We start from the raw sequence: 20157 nt of genomic DNA, 5'->3' as shown, positions 1-20157 counted from the left end.
GAAATGAGATACACTTTTAAAACAGTTTTAAGTTAAAAAATAGCTTAATCTCACGACTGTAATCTTTATTTGCCTTCAAAACAATCTCAAAGCTAATGAGCCCTCTTACTTCAATGGTTTTTGCAACAAATATATTTCTAAGAGGCAGAAGTTCAACATTCCAATATCTTGTATGCGTAAAATCAAATCTCCCACTGACCTTTCATTTGGTGATGGGGAAAGCTCTATCACCTTTCTAAACCTCTATTTCCTTTCATGAGCTCCACGTGCCTTTTTCATGCTGTCCCATTTAAGTATTCATGTAGAATGACTACCACGATTACAGCTTCGATAGATGAGGAACCGGTAGAAAAAATCACCCATCCAAGACATAAATATCTCATGCCTCTGTGTGTTTGCTTGCAGGGAAAGGAGAGAGAGGGAAGGAATGGAGAGCACAATGCTGCCTACGTGAGCTTTTTGGTGATCTAAAGAGTAGTAATAAAAAGAAAAGGGATGACTAAATACTACAAGCAAAGATACAACATATGCAAGGGCTGAATATCCTTCACCTGCCTTTGTATTAAACTCTACTGGAGAGGTATAAAAGTCAAACCTATAATGACTTTTGCTGGCACAGTGAGTTGGAAATAGATGACCTCCAAAACAACAGAAAAATTGAGAAAAGTTGTGGCTGCTACTTTTTTTTTCCCTGAAAGCCAATTAAAACCTGTTACATTAAATAATGCATTACTAAAAACAAATGCCTTTTGATTCTTTCCAAACAGTCTATTTGTTAAAGCTCTGATTGAAGATAAAAAACATTTTAAAAGGAACTCCTAAATATTACAGGCAGTGTCAAGTAGTTAAATTATCATGGCTACAACACTTCCAATTTGTCCCTATGCCAAGGGAGAGCAGAACCCACCCACTCATCCTGCCGTGCAGCATCAGCAGGTCAAGTACTAGAAATAATACACAAAAATGGCAAAACTATTTTAGGACTTGGAGTTTTACTTCTGAAGGCAGGAGGGGTAGAACATTTCTGTTTAACCTTCTCTCATTCTCCAGAAAATGACTTACAGTTGAATCATCCCAGTCATTACTATTTCTATTTATTGCATGCACTGCACAGGATTAACATAATTATGTAATTTAAAGTGATTAGACAGTGACATTCAGCCAAATAACACTGTCTGTTGAGGAAATGAAAAGTAAATAAACTGAAGTTTAGATCTTTTCACCTGAAATGGACTTAAAAGAGCATTTGTTTGAAAAGGGGCTATGTAATATGTGTTGTTTCAGCTGAGCTTTGATCACTGTAGTTGAAATTCAGCTCTGCCAGAGGGATGGGCAGAAAGACAACATGCCCATTAAATTAAAGACCTCAGGATAAAACTACTTGGTGAAGGTCTTATGCTGGCTCTTGGGTTTGCTGCCTTAAATCATCTCTATGTATTTTAACCCTCTACGCAGTGCAGAGAGATGTTTTGATCAATGAACTACCTTCTATTCCAGTTTGCTCGTCATCAAATGATTGTTGGCTAAATTAAAATGTTCATAGAATTACAGAAGATAAGGCTGGAAACAAACTTAAGAGGTCACCTAGCCCATACCTATGACTGAAGGTGGCTGACCTGCACCTCAAGCATTTCTCACAGATACTTGCTAAGCATGTTCCTAAAGACCAGCATTGATTAAAATTCCCCAACCACTACAGGCGATCCAATCCAGTGCTTATCTAAACCCAGCAAGAAAAATCTATTCTGCCCATAAGAAAGAATCCACCCCAAATTTCAGATTCTAAGCTGAGAAACATTGGGCTTTCAAGCAGAAGAAAAATTCAAATCAACTCAAATCCCCAGATAAACAAAGCCAACATGGCGCACAGATAACGTGTAGATCATGAAAATCAGCATCTAAGGAATGGCACAGTACAAATTTTTGTCATTTTTTTCAGGAAAAAATGAGACTTTTGAAGGTCCTTTTTAAAAACATCCATAGATGGCATTAAGCTCCACTCTTAGAAAGGAAATTTCTCTTTTCTTATGTTAACTTCATAGTGACTTTAGTGAAATAACTGAAGAAAACATAAGAAAAAAAGATTAATTAAGAAGGATTTAACACCATCTTTTATGACCTCTATTTACAACCAGCAGGGAACATGAGTAACACATTAAATAAAACAGATTAAAACATGCAAAAGCACTAACTATTTGTATGCCTCATACTACAATGAGTTGTTTCAGAGAAAGAGAGAGGCAACCGAGCCCACAAGAGGTATGTTCCTAAGAATGCAAGAGCACCAAACAGTGCACCATATTTTCATGAAGTATTACCTGAAAACTATTTTACATAGAAAATGTTCCTTTTTTTTGTCAGTATGTTTATCTTAAATAGAAACTTCCCCCCAGATTTCTCAAATTGCCCCTTCTTGGACATTGTGATGCAAAGATCCCTTTGCAAAGTAGCTTTCCAAGAGAGATAAAAGGTGTACTTTATGTTGCTTTATTTTCCTTCTTTAGAAATTCTGATCTTTCATTAGCATTTCTCATACTTTCTATAGTTTCTGTAATTTTATGAAAGATTCCTCTCCTCTCACCTCTATGCCATTTTTTTGGATCCGAAATTTGCTTTCTCATTCTCTTTTTTTCCTAAAACTCTAATCTCTAGTTCCTGTTCAGGAACCAAGTTTTCTACCACTTTGAAACTCCAACATATGTAAAAACTATGCTTAATAATTACTTGAGTTTTATGTACATCTTCCACATTTCCTTCCAAGTCCTTGAAGGAAGTTTCCAATACAGAGATCTCAATTCTGCCATGATTTCTTTCACTTCTGTTCCAGCAGAAGATACTTTCTTCCCCCTTCTCCATTTTATTTTGCCTGCAAGTGAAGCACCCTTTCTACCTGAGATCAGAGAGTTCCCTTAAAGCTATGCTTTGTTGATTCTTCTTTCTGGCAGGCTATAAAGAAGCGTTTGATATATGCATCTCTCCTGTTTCCTAACATCAGAAAAAAGCCTGGGTAATGTTTAGAGTCATCTTTTGCTAATGTAACTAGAAAATACTTGTGGCTAACTGGGAGACCAGGGACATAAAGCTTCTTCAGTAGTATCCAGAAGTACAATGCTACAATAACCTACTGCAAAAAATGAAGGCAGGATGGAGAAAAAAAGGAACAAGCAGAATGACCGAGCAATTGCTTGCTAACTGCAAATCAGTGGCTCACTCCTCATTTCCTCTGAAGATCCCAATGACTTGAATAGCTATTAGCTTAACAGGCCAACGGTGGATATTACCATGGCCTGGGAGCCATAGAGATGTGCACCAAGATCCCAGACTCACAAAAGGAGATATTGCAAATGGGGACTGTCAGCAGGAGTTGTTCGCAGGGGAAGTGTTGGACATGGAGAATGTTATCACATAAAACAATGGAAAACAGATTACTGAAAGATGTGCCTGTATTTGTTTGAAAAGTCAGTCAGTCATAGATGCATTATAGAAACAGGAATTATGAACATAAAATAATCATGACTACATAATTAAATAGCCTGTTAAAATTATTTTTTTCTTGCCTTAATTTTCCATCTGATTAAGATTTCCCACCAAAGGCCCTCAGACTTACAGGGCTTTGATTTTGGCAATGTATTACAATTCTGGCAGGTAGCCAGCCTTTTATTTTTATCCCTCAATCCTTTGGTCTCTTCTTCATATATTTCTCATCTTGCAATGTTTTTTTTCCTCTAGTCACAGAACATACGTAAACAACTAGAATTATTTTTGGAGTACAGAAGCATAACATGCTCTATTTCCGTTTCTAACAAGAGATCATATTCTTGCAGATGCTTATTTTTTTCTTCAATGATTAGGTTTGAGCAAACATTTGTCTGTAAACAAGATATATTTATTAGGTATTTTACCTTATGCTGCTGAGAAACTGTCAAGATCCCTAAACACGGCCAAATAAAATTAATAAAAATAAAAATATTAAAATGTTATTTAAAAATTAAGTTACATTCACACTGTTGACATATACTGCTGACTTTTCAAAAATGTTTATTATCTAGTGACAATGGACTCAGTACTATGTGCATTGCAAATCCACCTCCAAAATTTCAAAGACTAGTTTACCAGAGTGCTTAAGAACATAGCAGACATGCTAAAGTGCTTTACTGAATCTCAAAAAGCTGCAGTACATCCTTAATGCTTTGTCCTCCAAGCCTACCTCAATGAAAGGATATCTGCAGCATTTACATATTGTTTTTTTCCTGTGAAACTTAGTAGAACTAATTCTTGATCAAAGCTTTGAAATATTTATTCACTGTTATTTGTAATTGCAGTTAGTAACTCATGATATGCTTGTTTTGTCTGAATGATCATTTTTAATGTTACCGTCAATATTTTTTAAAACCCAGTCCACATGTATCCTGTTAGATTCACTAGAACGAAATCCAAAAATGCCTTTACGCATGTGTTCATGCTTTATTGATTTCAACTTTCACCTATATATCCTCTGCTATATATCTTCTAAACATTGTTCTCTTACTGAATCAGCAACTGCACATTTTAAACCCAAATAAATCTATAGTAGATTTAAATTTCTGAGTTAACTGACATTTCCAAATGTATCTGCTCCCTAAAATATCTCTCCTGTAAAATTGTGCAACTTGGAGACATCATTCCCTTTTGAGTGGCTTTTATAAAAAAATAATGCTGAAGTAAAATAAAAATCCTGGCAAACACCTGTGCATTTTAATACTTAATATGTCCACTACAATCAGTAAGTCTGATCGCTTTGACAGTATTTTAACCTGAGCTGCTGACTCCAACACTCTTCTGTCCTTCCTGTCCCAACTTCTGCCACAGAGCCTAATGTTATTGAATGTCAAGACCTTACTCTAAGCCCATCTACGTAGTCACAGTTTTTCCTTAGAGAATATAACAACTGCTAAGGCATTCTACATCATTAATACATCAATGGAGATACATATTAGGTGTTTTTTATACACTGAAAAAGCATGATAGAAAGATATGCTAGAAATATCCTGAATTAATTCTATCAATATTTGTCATCTTCTTATTTGGCACATATATATAATGCGTGAATATTTTATGGAGTCTGTAAATTGTCCTTTGTGTGACATTTTGCACTCTGTCTTTTCCAGTCAAATCTGTTGATTCCAGTTGGTGACCTACTTCTTGTATTTCTTTGGACCAATTTGTCATCCCAGTCATGTGGTCAAAAGGGTAAAAAAAAAACAAAACCAAGGCCTAGTCAGATGAGAAAGAGAGCACATAATTGCAGATAAGCTCTGATCCTTTGGAGGTATTCCTCAACACAGCATTTATAGAAGTTTCTTCTCGCTTAGGATGGGTTTGTGGCTTGCTTTGACATCCTCACATTATGGTGCTCTCCATTTTTATAACTTCATTTTTTTAGCCGTATGATTAATTTCCTTAAAAACTGTACAGTTTTGAAAGCTTTCACTCTTTCTGTGAACATTCCTCATTAGAGAGAAGTACAGCTGTGATGTATTTTGAAACATCTTTTATTGTGTCCTATGCAAGCTAACGAAAACACTTAATAACAGCAAGTGATGCCTCGGATAAAAAGATGCTATTTTTGTAGTGTAACTGCTGCAGACTGTCTGCAACCATGTTACAGCCCTGACTCAGCAATCTATCCCTCTTAATCACAGTACTCGTGCAACATGCTGAGCTGTAAGGTGTGCACTGCAGCCCTAGTTATACACACGGTTATTAGGAAAGAGCCAAGCACTTTGTTGAATGGGAATGGACTGAAGCATGTATTTTACTGCACTACAGCCCATTATCACATTCTTTTGATCTAGACTACCTCAATCTGCATTTAAATTCACGTACTTCTCTGAACTAGCTCTTATCATGGACCAGCAAGCATAAAGGAGTGGAGAGGAAGCCATATCACTGGCAGGGTGAGACCAGAGGTCCACTAGAAACTTCCGGGGCACTTCAGATAGCATGCCAGCTGCAGGATGTTGGTGGCTGCCTAAAAGAGCTTCTGCCCAGAGAACTTCGGTGCTGAGCAACAGAAATGTGCCTGGTCTTAAAAGAGCCAGCTGGCTCCCCATCCTTTCAAGCCTGGGAATGTAAAGTAGGCCCTAATTCTTGCTCACTTGTGTGCACAGTGGGAAGGAGAAAGTGAAAGGGCCACAGGTGTTTTCATTTTTTGCTTTTACAACCTATTCTAGGTAACATCCTTCTCTCCATTACACAGTTTGATGGCTTGACTTAACAAGAAAGTTATCCAAGGTTTTAGTTCTGCATGCTGCCCTTTTGAAAACCTGGCAGACACACTTGGGACCTTGTTGAAGATCCAAGATCTTTGGCTACTTTCGAGGGAGTATCTGAATACATACGCTCTGAGTCGTCTCCTTCTTTCCCCAACCTGCCATCTGTGCACATAACAAGCTATATAAAGGGTCATATGACATATGTTGCCCCTTTTGTCTTGCTCATAAGTATCTTAGGCTAGAATTACACGTCTTGAGCACACCTAGCAGGAAACGTTTCCCACCAGTCCAACCATACAGAACAACATAAAGAGCATCTTTCACCCAGCCAAAAACCCATGGTGACTTTTGTGACAAACTCACTTTTTTCCTGGAAACCTAAAGAAAGTTCCTGATTTGCCACTTACATATGATTTGTCAGGAGGAACTTCCCACTAACAATTTCAGTTCATGTTCCATATATTATACATTAGCCAAGCATGATTAAAAGCTTTCAGCTGTAGCGTCCATGTACAAAAGATGTCCCATTTACTGAAGTACTGAGATTGTACTTTCTTCCAGAAAGCAAAAGTTCCTAACACGTCCAGTAGACCAAACATAAACAACATACTCCCTTGAAGGAGCACGGGCAGCCACAAAAGTAATGAAAAGCAATTTGCCTCATCATTTCCTTGCTGTAGCCATTTACTTGGGCATTCCAGGTACTTGTTCATACCTACTCAAAGGGATGGAGCAGATCTACACATCTCAATGAGTTCTTATGGAAATTATCAGTATCCTTGATTTGAATAATTTTATCTCTCATTTTTAAAATACAAAATTTCAGTCACTAGTCTGCTTGCTTGTTCCCATGCTACAAGCTTCTGGCAGCATGTACTCAGTTTAACGACAGACTTGGTTCTGTTCCAGCAGATTATTAAAAAAAGTGTTCTGATGAAAAAATCAGCTGTGTTTAAATAGCTACATAGTGCAACCAGACAATTTGAGGGTTTTGGCTGTTTTTTCCTCTTACAGACCCTTATCGGGCCAATATACACATACACACAGACAGTATTCAAAGGAGAGTTTAGCAATGTGTTTGTGCTTAAGTTTCATGATCTGCCAAACACATTACAGTAGGTGCATTATTGTTGCTCCATGTTTTCATAGCCAGGCTTATTCAAGAGACCAAGTAGCTTAGCTTAACACTAGTCACTTAAGGTATGCATGGATTATTTCTTTTAAATATGACTACTTAGAACTTTAACAAGGATGCATATATACTTTAATACTTGTCAACAATTTACTGTAAAAGCAGCAAGGTGGCTGCTAAACTGCCAATTATCCTTCTTCCATGTGCTAAATTATTGCTACATATTTTTGGAGATCCTAACAACAGTGCTGGAGAAAGGACATCAAATGATGCTTAGAAATGTGATACACATTTTCATTTCACACTCCATCAGTTTTTACAACTAGAGCTCCATGAAATGTATGAGAATACTTGGCTAACAGCCATATTTACTGAGGTGTAAAATAAGGATCAGATCTCTTTTTAAAAGAGTTTCATTTTCTTTACATGACTAAATCAGATGTTGACCTTCTTCCAAAATATATTGTAAATATTCTGTATCTCTACCCATCAATTAATTTTGAATCTCTGAATCCAATTTTGACATGTTTTAACAGTCATATAATCAATCAACTTTTTTTTAAAACAGCTTTGTAAAGCAAAATAAACCGATTCATCCTTCCACTAAACTAGAACTGAAATACATTGAATTATATAATCACTGGTGCTAAATCTTTTCAATTCTACTAAGTTCTTTCCTCATCTTGCACCCTGGAACAAGAAACAAGTGTATTATTGCCTTTATAGTCAGCAAAGTAAAGCTATGGGCATCAGCAAAAACACCTTTTAAATTCAGATTTCAATCTGTCAGGAAAGATTAAAGCTTCATGCATATGTAAAAAGGGAACTATAAAATGATAACAGATCCATAGCATGGAATCATTATGCTTGAACAGCTGCTGTTTTACCAGTGTAGTAAAGCAGAAAATGTCTTTTACTCACCTCTGTTAAACCAGAAACTTCTCCTTTTGCTAACGGTCTGGTGATGGATGCAGTGTAAACTCTGGCATCTGACACTGGTTGCCCCTTCATATAATGTTTCCCAGCTTCATAAATATTCACTTCTACCATCTTACCCATTAACAGAGGATCCTTTGGCACAAGAACCTTTCAAGTAAAGATAAAGACATAGTTACTAAATACCACAAAGAACATCAGTGTCTCCAGCTTCCACTCAGAAAACAGATTTTTGATAAACATCACAGCAAATCCTAAAACTTTAAAATTTTAGTCACCAGCATACACTATAGCCCCTGACACACTTGACCAGTAACATCTCCAGCTTGCATTCTTTAAGAGCTTTGCAGTGTTAGCTCTGCTCTTTTCAACTCCAACCGATTCCACAAGTTGTGTTTTTTGATTGATGAGAAAGTTGGGCCTGAGTTGCAACATTTGAATCCAGACCCAAACAGTTCCCAAGGGCACTTACACTACACCATTCTAACAGACTGCTGTAAAGCTTCCTATTTTCACATCTATCTCATGACACTTTTTTTTTAAATGTTTTTGAGCCTGTAAATGCTTCAGGACAGAAATTATGCCCTTGTTTCTGTTTGCACAAGCCCTTATTTTGATTGCGCAGATCCTTCGCAGCTGAGATGTATAATTGACAATGAATGCTTGTAAAAATGGATGAGTGTGTTTCCTGGGTCAGCACCTAATGCCACCCTTTCCTGAATTTGCACAACCATGATATCAGACAGTCCCATAAGAACTTCACAAAAAAGACACCGCATAACAGATGTTCCTAGGTCATGCATGTTACAAAAGAAAAAGCCCGACATACAAGAGCAACACTTTTTGCTGGAAGAACAAATGGCATAAAAAGGCTCTAAAAATAGAGAAGCAGTTAAAAAAGAAAAGCAGAGTCATTTCCTGATTAAACAATGAAAAATTGAATCATGGGGACTTACTTAATCACATTTACTTGAAGCTCACCCACACACAAATGCAATCTTTTCAAAGGCGATGAGCACATACGTATATCTTGATTTCTGGATGCTGAAACGCCTTAAAATGGCTTGATTTTTAGACTACATGTACAAAGGATTTTCAGAGGAAAACTCTGTGCCCTTCTTCATTTTCACCTATCACAAGTGTTGGTTGTCTCAGTTGGAGGAAATCATCACCAGTAGTTTCCCTTTTTCTCCTGAAGGCTCAAGGTGTTCATGACTGTAGGAGGTTCCAGATCCTAGGATTCTGCTGAGCTTCCTAAGCATCTTCCAAGAAAAGCAGACATCTCTGCCTTTCAGAGATGGGCAAGCTGAGACTGATTGGAACTAAGTGGCAAACACAAAGCCAGGATTCTAATGCTGAGACAGTATTACAATGCGACTAGATCACAGTTCTTCCCAATAGTTCATCTCCAGCAAATTTAAATCAAAGGAAAATTAGGTAACTATGTATCACTGGGCCTGCGACCTCTGCAAATCCTGGTACCTCCATATGCGAAATGGCAGTAACTAAATATAAATCTTCAAGGACAGACATGGGTAAGTGACTACTATTTCAGAAAAAGAAAGAGGTTAAATGAACATATCTGGGAGGTACTGTAAACAACCAAGCAGCCAGGCTTGGTGTACACGCCTACATTTTTCTGATACAAGTATCTGTTAGGAAAAAATCCCCAACCCTATTTCTACGAAACAAAGTTATACCAACAGAAACCCTCATCTTGACTGTTGTTCTGGCAAAGTACCCTTTGGTCTGTTTAGACTACTCTCTTCAATGAACTACCTTAAACTACACCACCAAAGCCTCCACAAATGTAAGCTGCAGTTCTACCAGGAAGTCTGTCAGTGTAGCTCTACTGATGTGGCTCTAATAGCAAACTCTTTTAATATAGATGAGCTTAGTGAAGAGAGAATAGGTTTGATAACTATTTAACAGAACACTATAACAGGACTCCGAGCTTCAGCTTCCAAAGTATAATACGATATTTAGTGACTCAACAGTGGTTTTCAATTTACTATCATTAAATTCACTGCTAGTGAAGTTAGTCACCAGCACCAAGTCTTGTCCTTACCTGGGCAAACAGTAGGATATTAACCTTGTCAAACATGCCACACAAGATTTTAGGGAAAAGACATACATTTCAATAATGCAAAGTATTTCTTCCATAATAAAATTTAAAATTACTCCCTATGTTACTGTTTGTATTTTGTGTATTCTTTACCAGTCCCAATCAGGACCTGTATTAGGTGCTTTACAAACACCCCATGAAACATCAACACTTTTTTTTTTTGCACATACTGCTTTTCCTTTAATTAATGAAACTTTCATAAAACAAGTATTGAACACTAAAAAGCCCCAAGCAATTTTTCATCTCCATATGGAAAACCATGTTCCTCAAATCTGACAGATAAGCTACAAAAGCAAGAAACAGCGATATGTAAGACTTAGACAGAGGTGAGAGATATAACAAAAATAAAAGAAAGAGATTTATTGAAAAAAATTAAACTGAGGAAAAAATAATTAGTGAACCAGCTATCTAATAGAAACATATTTCAAGAGCAGTAATGTTACTTACTCCTTAGCAAAAATAAATAAATAAATGCTGTGACATTACCCGGAACCAGAAGAAAGCACTATTGGTGACTATATAAGCACAGCCATCATCAACAGCCTCTCCAGGTTCAGACAACTCAATAACTAAAGGTAGCAAAAGCAAACTGCACGCAACTCAGTGCAAGAAAATGGAGAGCAAGCCAAAGGCAAAACCAGAATGAAATCATGATGATTCGGAAAAGCCAATTTTATTGGTTTTCAGCAAGTCATCTGCTTTTGAGCAAAACCAGTAATTTTGTGAAACAGATGCTGTTACTTCCTTCCTAGCTCAAAGATAATGTTTCTGTGTGGAAAGAATTCATTTATAGAAAGTACATAGAAGGAAATACAACATATCAGGCTGAAGTGTTAATCTAAAGAAGTTTCTGACCCCTCCTATTGCTTGAAATTATTTTTTTTGCAAATTGCATTGCCTGAAAGGATTTTCTGAAAGATGAATGGAAATTATTAAAACTCCACAATTCAGAAAACGATGCTTTGGAGACACAGAAATTAAAATTACTGCAGTAATTAAGAGCTTCTTAAACCTTCCAAATAATGTTATTTGGATATATAGCATGTATCCTCCTCATGCTGTATACTCAAAGAGCCGCTGTGTATTACTTAACATAATTTCAGGTAAATTGTATTTACAACACAGAAACTAAATATCTCATAAACAATTCTTGATGGTCACACCTTTCCTGGAAAATGTTTCTTATTTCTTTACTTGTTTTTTGCACTGTGGCACACTGTGCTGCTGAGATTATCAGAAAGCAAAGATAAAACAAAAAGATGTTATTTTGTTTATTTAACTGTACCTGCTCATAGAAAGGATTGTGAGCAACATAGTAATTGGAATCAAAGGATTCTTCTGTTACCAGAACTCTCTGCCTCTCACCAACCTGGAAAATAAAGACAAGAGAGATGTCTCAGAAAACAAAAATATTGAATTACACTCAGAAGAGAGCTGCAACTACAAACAAACACCCTTAGCAGAAATAATCAAATTATCTGTAGAAATTTTGTGTCAGCAAGAAAGCAGGGCAGAGAAAGCCCTAGTTCAAACTGTCTAAAACTGACAGGGTTAAAAGTCAGAATGGAGGGCTAGAACTGTGGTACTGTGATGGCTTAAAAAGAAAATCCAGTTCAGAAATACAAACTGATTTTTACATATTAACACAGTAACAAATAAAAATGTCAGATGTGCACAGAGTCCGTTACGGCTTCATCCAACTAATGGAAAAACTCCCCTTCAGCATAAAATTCTGCAATCAATCACAAAAAGGTAACACCATTCCCCCCTGCCAAGAGCCCTCTGACAAACAAAACAATTAGCAGCACCTGAGAGAAACAGGGCACTGTGGCACACTGCACAACTTCTAGATGCCATTGAGCTCATTTATTTGCCTTCTTTTTTTGAAAAGCTGCACTTGTTATTTACGCTAGGGCATCTCTTTAACCCTTTGTGGTGATTTCACTCAGCTGTACCGATGAGATCCCATTGATTTCCATGACAGTGGAGTCAACACTGCATATTACCAAGACTCAATGGAGAAGAGTTTTTAGCAACTCACAGACACAGCGATATTAACGGCCAAATAAACACTAGGCTAAAAAGCCCAGTGTTTCAATCATACCTCCCAATTTCCAAATGCACTAACACAGTTTAAACGAAGCACCAGTTTTACAATTAGTTAATGGAAGACCAACAAATCAGTTGCAATTTAGGTGCCAAGTATGTATGAAAAAAAATCTGACTTTCCCCAAAGTTCAAAATCCCCTACACAACACCTTTTGATTTTGTCCATTACTGAGTTGTATAATGAAGTTTATCGCCTAATTTCTGCAAACCTTGGAGGACACTTAGGTCACATTTTTAGTCTGAGCCCATGTCTACTTTTTTTCATCTAAATGTGCCCTGGATTATTTCCAAACTGTTTGACAAATGCATTCTGCAAATTACAACTGTCTAGCAAGTTAAATTTACTGCTTTTATTGCTATTTTGAGAATCAAAAAGGTTTCACGTTTTACTCCAAACTTTTAATATCTGTGAGCAAGGCTCCATTCAAGATCCTCCTCCCTCCCTGAAAGACTTCTACCATATCCTAGTGGCAGCTGTTATGGAGAAGTTTTAGGGCCTCCAGCATAAGGTCCATGTGAATTAGCAAGAAGATGCAGATCAGATAATAATGTTTTGATTCTTTAAGGTACAAGCAGTAAAAGTAAAAGATAAGATTAGGATTTTCTCTAACAGTCAATGGCAGGAAAAAGAACAAGAAGAAATAAGAACAGCAATATCAGATCTACATTACAGTGTGTATATATACTGTATATATGCATATATATATATATACACACATACACGATATGTATATAATTCTCCACTCACCAAACAGAAAGACTTCATGGAATAACTCTTGCCTTCCCTGCCCTGTGCATGTACCTGGAGTATTCCCAAAGTAAACCCTGGAGAGCAGGGGAGACAGAGAGCCCCCAGCTCATCTCCCCAAAGGCAGGTGGAGTTAATTCCCTAGGACCACAACTGTGCGGTACACAGCAGAAGGGGCACAAGCCCTGAGTTACAGACCCAGTAACAGGATCCTAATAGTAGAAAAGATGTATATTTTTGCATACTTTTAAAAGGTGTTTAACAGTTGTTTATAGAACATTTAAAATTTCCATTCATGTTTCTCTGAGAAGTCTGCAATTACAAATAACAATAGATACAACATGAACTCAAATTTTAGTAACCTAAATCCAGTGTAACTATTTACCATTCTCCTAAATGGTAAGGTGTTTTTTCTTTCAAGAAAACAGTTAGTCAATTCAAATCCCCAGAGGATTTTTGCAAATACACGTCAAGAAGGCACTGGAGGTAACTACACCAGTAATAAGATTACAGGGAACATTTCCCCTGAACAGAGAGGTTTTGTTGTTTCTATAGTATTTCAGACCATATCTTTTAAAATCATAACGCAGTATCTGCTGTAGCACTATAGTACCAAAGTCTCAGATGTTATGCAATATTATGAAAAAGAAGAGGATGAAATGTTAGATAAGCAACATTCACCCTTGGGGAAACATGCTACCACTGAAAAGCACCAAGGCCAATCACTAAGTCATGTCCTCGCATTGTATTCATTATTTACTGATACCATACCATAACTTAGCAAAACCAGCTCAAAGCAATACTGGGTCTGTAACTCATTTCACAATTGTCTTGTGGTTCCCTGGTTCTCTCTGGTCATAACGTTCTGCCTTCATCATCTCTATGATTCCTGCCTGTCAGGTAGTTTAAGCTACATGCGTTATCTTCATACTCTCAGATGACAGAATGGCAAGCATGAAATGCAAATAATAATAATAAAAAAATCAGAGGAAAGAAGAAAAGAACACCTGTGTTTGATCATTTGATATAAGCAGTGGTTTCTTCAGAGACACACTGCCAGTTTTTCTTATCTTTGCTTCCATGAGCAAAAAGACCTCAGGTCTCCATGTCTCAGTGGGCCAGACAAAGCTTCTGGGCTCAGAATCTCTGGGGAATGGGAGGAAATCAGGAAGACTAGATTTGTCACATAGCATCAAAACTGTGGCATTAAAATTGACTACCAGAAGTGCAGAGGAGCCAAACAGCCTATACCGATTTACAATACGTATATACATACATACACACACACACTCACAAGACAAAGACGGCAAACTGTGAGGAGTACAGGTAAACCCAGTAATTTTTCACTTGCTCAAGTTACTGGATTTGTAGCCTTGGCCAAGGCTGAGCTCACAGAGAAAGATGATATTCAGCTATTTGCAGACTCTTTTGCCATAACAACAGAAAAGGAAAATTCCATTTAATGAGTTAGGCCATTGGGTATTCATGATCTACAACACTAATTGGCTACACACATTTGTAAGACAGAAAATGACTATCTATCCTGCATCCAAGTATAATTAAGAAGAAATGTAAGTACGCAGAATGCAGCTTTGGTATTGAAATTTGTTCAAGAAGTGGAATATGTCATCATTTCTGCAATTATTCCCCTGGGATCTGTAAGTGCCTAAGTTTCACCTCTCTCAGAAAGAATTTAAATATGCAGAAACCAGACATGCTATCTAATAACAGTCATAATTATAATAACCTTTGATGATTTTTTTCAGGCATGTACCAGCAGAAGTAATTCAGTATCTTATTTTTATTCCTATTCTTTCATCTGCTCCCACAGGTATGCACGAGTTCCAGCTCTCAGGGAACTACAATTCTGACAAAGCATCTGGAAGTGAGGAAACTCAGCCCTGGCATCTCAGTTTGGAAAGATTCCTATAGAACCATGATTTTTTTTTTTTTTCTTCATGGAGGATAGCATGAAAATAATAATGAATGATAGCAAAAAACTTGCCTGGCAACCTCCCCCATCCCAAGGAGGACTGGTCACATCATTTACACAAGGAGAATTTATTTTCACCAAAAATAACGCAACAAGCACTGCTGGTCCTATCACTTCCTACACTGCAACAGTTGCCAGGTAGTTTGTAAATATCAGAATTAGTAATCAAATCACTTATGAACTTTTATTTCACCTTCACTTATGCTACAGGAAATTCTGACATGATAATTCTATAACTCAGTGTTTCCTTTAATGAATAGCACAAAAAGCAGTTTTTCCAGGTGGCTGATTTTCTAAAATGAATGAATGGTAAGAAATGTCAAACATCCCTCTTGGCTTTAGTCAAATTAGGTTTGTTTTTTAAACCAAAACTGACTAAATCACATAAAACCCAAGACTGATTTTTAAATTCTACAATAGTATGGGTGCAAAAGATGGGCCCTGTTTACATGCTTTGATAGAATATTGCTACATAACGTCAGCAATGGCCTGCTGTAATTAGATAACGTTTCCTCCTCTTTTTTTTTTTTGTTAATGAAAACTACAATTGTTCCAGTTTGATTCATTACTTATTACAGCCAGAGCATGTGGCACACGATCTTTCTCACCGTTTCCTTATTGTTCTTTTATCTGAATTTTGCTAGTTTTGTTTTTAAGAGTCTGTTTGGCTAAAAAATAATAATTAGTAACCACTGTATTTCTATACTTCTCCCACAGAAGGCGGCACACTGCACATACAGCCATCTCCCTTGATTTAGAGACAGTTGCCAAAGCATCCTTTCAGTCTGAGCTCAATTCATAGTGGAATCGATAAGCATCTCTCCATTTGTGTTGAAGAAGTCAGGCTTGGGATTCTGACCCCAAACATTGTGGAGCATACTTAGTACAAGGCTTGGAAGCCACACAAAAAGCTACTTTCCTTTATTTGTTATTTAAATACATCATAAAGGAGGCAATAAAAAATACACACTGTCACAATTTATGTGTGCATGTTTTAGCAGATTATCCTAATGTACAGAATACTTCTGGTAAACATGCATATTTTGACCCTTACCAAGTATAACAAAGTTTAAGGAAAAGTAATTTAGAACGTGTTCATTCTACATCAATTTTGGTATGCTTCTTTCCCAATTTTTCAGTTGTGGTCTAATTACTTTAAATGAGTTTTAATAATTATAGAGATGATGTGTCCTTCCCTATAAGCAGGGAAGAACTGCTGGACCTACTTTTTATGAATCACATTAATCCTTCTGTAATTAGCAGCCAAATTTCTCAAAAATTATAAGTAAGCATTCTCTAAGTCTTCTATTTATCCATTGTACGTGTTCTCTCTTCCTGACAGATGAGTCTAAGTTTGCTACAACCTCCCTGTAAAAAAGACCAAGTTTCTACAAACTTATGACATGGTCCTATTTTGATGATACCAGAACACATCTCTTTCTTTGCAAACTCTCCTTTGTACTGTTTTTTTCTGCTATTCAGCACTGCTTCTCCAACATTTAGGGTGTATACATAATTCCCTTTCTGGAGGTAGTACTGGAGACAAAGAATGGACCTGTCTCAGAGTTTTTCTACAGAGTTTTCTATTGTTAGGGTTTTAAATGTGGAGATTGGAAAGCAGTAATATAAAACAGTTCAGCTCCTGAGCACGGCAATTTTTTTGCCAGGATAAAAATACTTTTCTAGCGTGCAGCATAGACATCTGCCACTTTAGTAGGGCTTGTGTTACCACTGCTGTCCAATTCCAGATGGGTAGGTGCCTCCTTTTTATTATGTTTTGTTTAGTGCATAGCCCCCTATAGAAATGCAGCAACGAGTGACATTAAATATTTAGAGTCCTGCATCTTTTACATCATACAAGCATCAATCAGATTAATCTTTACAACATGCATCTGGCCCATTTTACACTTGAGGAAAGAAACAGAGAACCTGACCACTCCAGTGGTGCAGAGTAAGCGGCAGATTTCACCACACAGATTTCATGTATTCCTGCTTCCTCCTCCCAAACCTAGACGATGCTACCTCAGTTCTACAATGCCACTAATTAGCAAGGAAAACAAAATTCTCAGTCTCTTACGTAGATCACAGAGCTATGTATGAACTACAAACAAATCTGTAAAAAGATAGTGGATATTACTGGTCCCACTATCTGTATCAGACTGTTTTGCACTTAAGTCCAGTGCGGCTAAATTTTAACATTTCACACTTGCTATGAGTCAGTGTTTTTCCCTTACTTACATTGCTCAGTTTTTTTGCAGCCTTGGAAACAGCATTGGGTGGTCGTCTTTGCACGTAGGAAAGTACTTAGCTCTCAACTAGAGAACTCCAGAATCCCAAGTGAAAAGCGGCCAATGCTCATCAAGGTGTCTCATTTCACTGTCAACCAATACAGCTGACTTTGTCAAAGCACCATTACTAAACCGCCCATATTTAAACAAAGCTGCAGGATTTTTCTTTTAAAAGGATTACATAAAATGAATGATTTATAAAATAGTATCTAAGCAAACTGCCTTTTTTTCCTGTTTTAAGCACACATGCTTCAGCCATACTGCTCTTTCCACAGCGTCATTCAGGAATTCAGAATGGACACAGGCAACAGATGCCCACAGGACAAACTCTTTCAACTGTTTTCCAGGCTGGCTTGAGGCTGTGCAAGCAGGAAGGAAGGATTAGGTATAAATTAAAGACAGCCAGCTCTAATAGTACAGAATCAGCATAACAAAAAAGTGCCTCAGACGTTCAGCAGCAGGCAATGCAGCTCATTAAAAGCAAGTGAACACCTTCCCTTTGGTCCCCTTATGAATTTGTTGGCATAGCTATGGGGGAGGGAAAAGGTAGGGAAAGAAGGAGGCGAGAGATGGAAGTAGACTGCTTCTGCTTTCTTGGCCCATTGCTCACGCTTCAGGGTAAATAGATCCTTTCTATTACTGTGCACCTGCATCTGACTGCTTCATTTTGATTTGGTCTCCTGCTGTGAAAATGTAGCTTCTTCCAACACATACAAACCCTGCCATGCAGCTCAGATGAAAATTATGTTCAGAGATGTGAGCGGTGACCTAAAAATGACAACTGGTCCTCAAAATATCTGATTCGTTTTAAATTCTGTAAGTTTGCATTTTGCTTGTCTCTCCTTTTCATTGCCTAGAAAAAGGGTAATAAAAGTAGCATGTCGACAACTCTGTCGTATTACCTTTCTCAATTTTATTAACTGTCTATAATATTATAAAAGGCAAATAAGTTTTCTGATATGGGAGATATATATTGCCTCTTAAAGCAGTCTCTCTCATTTGGATTTTTCTGTTGTAAACCTGGACTTAAGCAGTAAAAGGATGAGGTGGCAGAATTGCGTTTTATTCTGGATCCAGCACAACGTTGCTAAGGGACTCTGGCTGTTTCCTTGTGCTTTCTGAAACTCTGTTTCCACACGTGCAAAATCCAATTCTGATTGCTACACAGCTCACAGAGTAGTGTCCACAAAGCTGGGGAAGTTGCTATAGCAATATAAAATACTCTATGCACAACTGGTATTTGAGACTATCACGTAGCATGAGCACTCAAGCAACTGCCCTAATATAATAGTGGCAAAAGTCTCTCCCCTCTTTTTTTCAGATGATCTAACAAACCCCATAAAACTGTGGCAAATATCTACAGAAAAAGTCTAAATGAAAAGATCAGTTCAAAATAGGAACAAGAAACATCTGGGTAGGTAAAGTATGTTTAAGGTCTTCCTTTCATAACCATAACAGTTCAGAAACAAAACAAAAAACTAGACAAACAGTCTGCCCTTAAAGAAACTTGACATTTAAAATATAAGTATAGGAAACTATTAATGTTGATCTTCTAGAATGGAAGATGGAGTTTAAAGGAATCTTTTAAAAATATTTGCAACTTCCAGCAAATTTGGTAATCATGTGGATTCTGGTGGCATGAGTAAACAAATATTTGGGTTCTTTAAATTTTACTTTGCTGTTTTTTAACAAGCTAAGCCTGTGGCAAAGTGAGACTACCAGGCTTAAAAATATGATGGTCTTTGTTAGGAAAGGCCATCCTTTCAGCTTCTTCAGTGAAATTATTTAAAGTTATTTAAGATTGGCTGTTTTTCTTGGAAGCAATTCCTTAAGATACACTGCATATTTCCAAGTGATTTAAGCACAATATGAAGTGGCAGTTGCTAAGGCAACAATATGCAATTCCTGTTTCAGTGATCTCTTTTAACAGCTGCATAAGCCCAGACAACTATCAGTTATATGAGAATTTATAAATCATCTCGGTAAATATCCTATCAAATAACTTCTCCAGAAATTACTTTAGGAGCTTGCAATACCAATCTGTTTTCTCAGATTAAAGTCTTGGCTACACTACGGAAAGAAAACTGCTCACCAGTGGCTCTGTCAGAAGGGTGCTGATGTAGCACAGACCGATGTCATACCACGTTCAGCACAGATTCAGCATCACCAGCTGTTGGAGAGAATTGCCGGTAATAATCAAAGGCCCTAACATAAGTGTAACTTCAGTAAATTGCAGGCAGAACTGCACTTTGCTTCCTCACAGACAGGAAAAAGCAGGAAAAAGTTGGGAGTAGGTGAAAATACTGGATGTAAGCTGATGACAAAGTGAAGATAGCATTGATACTAATCAACAGTCAATACCATCTTCCCTGACACGATAGTGGAATCCCCACAGTAAGACTGGATGCTCCTAGAATACATATATAGCCCGATATGTTTTAATCAAATACACCAAAAAAGACTGGTCCAAAAGGTTGGGCTTCTCTCCAAAATATCAATATAATTTTTCTGCTTATCCTACTACTGAAGCCAATCTTCTCTGTTCATCTCATCTGAGAACAAAGGAAGAGCA

The 20157-nt window shown here is 37.2% G+C and overlaps 1 protein-coding gene across 3 annotated transcripts in view; it reads right to left on the bottom strand.

Annotated features, from left to right (window-relative positions):
• CDKAL1 (CDK5 regulatory subunit associated protein 1 like 1) overlaps nucleotides 1–20157 on the bottom strand; it is a 424899-nt gene that overhangs the window by 16772 nt on the left and 387970 nt on the right. For all 3 annotated transcript variants that reach the window (XM_030041838.1, XM_030041837.2, XM_041118316.1), the window contains exons 14-15: nucleotides 11733–11816; nucleotides 8308–8472 (exon numbers count right to left, since the gene is read on the bottom strand). In XM_030041838.1, the coding sequence (XP_029897698.1) occupies nucleotides 8308–8472; nucleotides 11733–11816 (249 nt within the window). The remainder of the gene's footprint in view (nucleotides 1–8307; nucleotides 8473–11732; nucleotides 11817–20157) is intronic.

The sequence above is a fragment of the Aquila chrysaetos genome, chromosome 18 (assembly GCF_900496995.4).
Source record: "Aquila chrysaetos chrysaetos chromosome 18, bAquChr1.4, whole genome shotgun sequence".
Lineage (NCBI taxonomy): Eukaryota > Metazoa > Chordata > Aves > Accipitriformes > Accipitridae > Aquila > Aquila chrysaetos.
The sequence above is the reverse complement of the archived record's forward strand: the minus strand, read 5'-3'. Positions and strand labels throughout refer to the sequence as shown.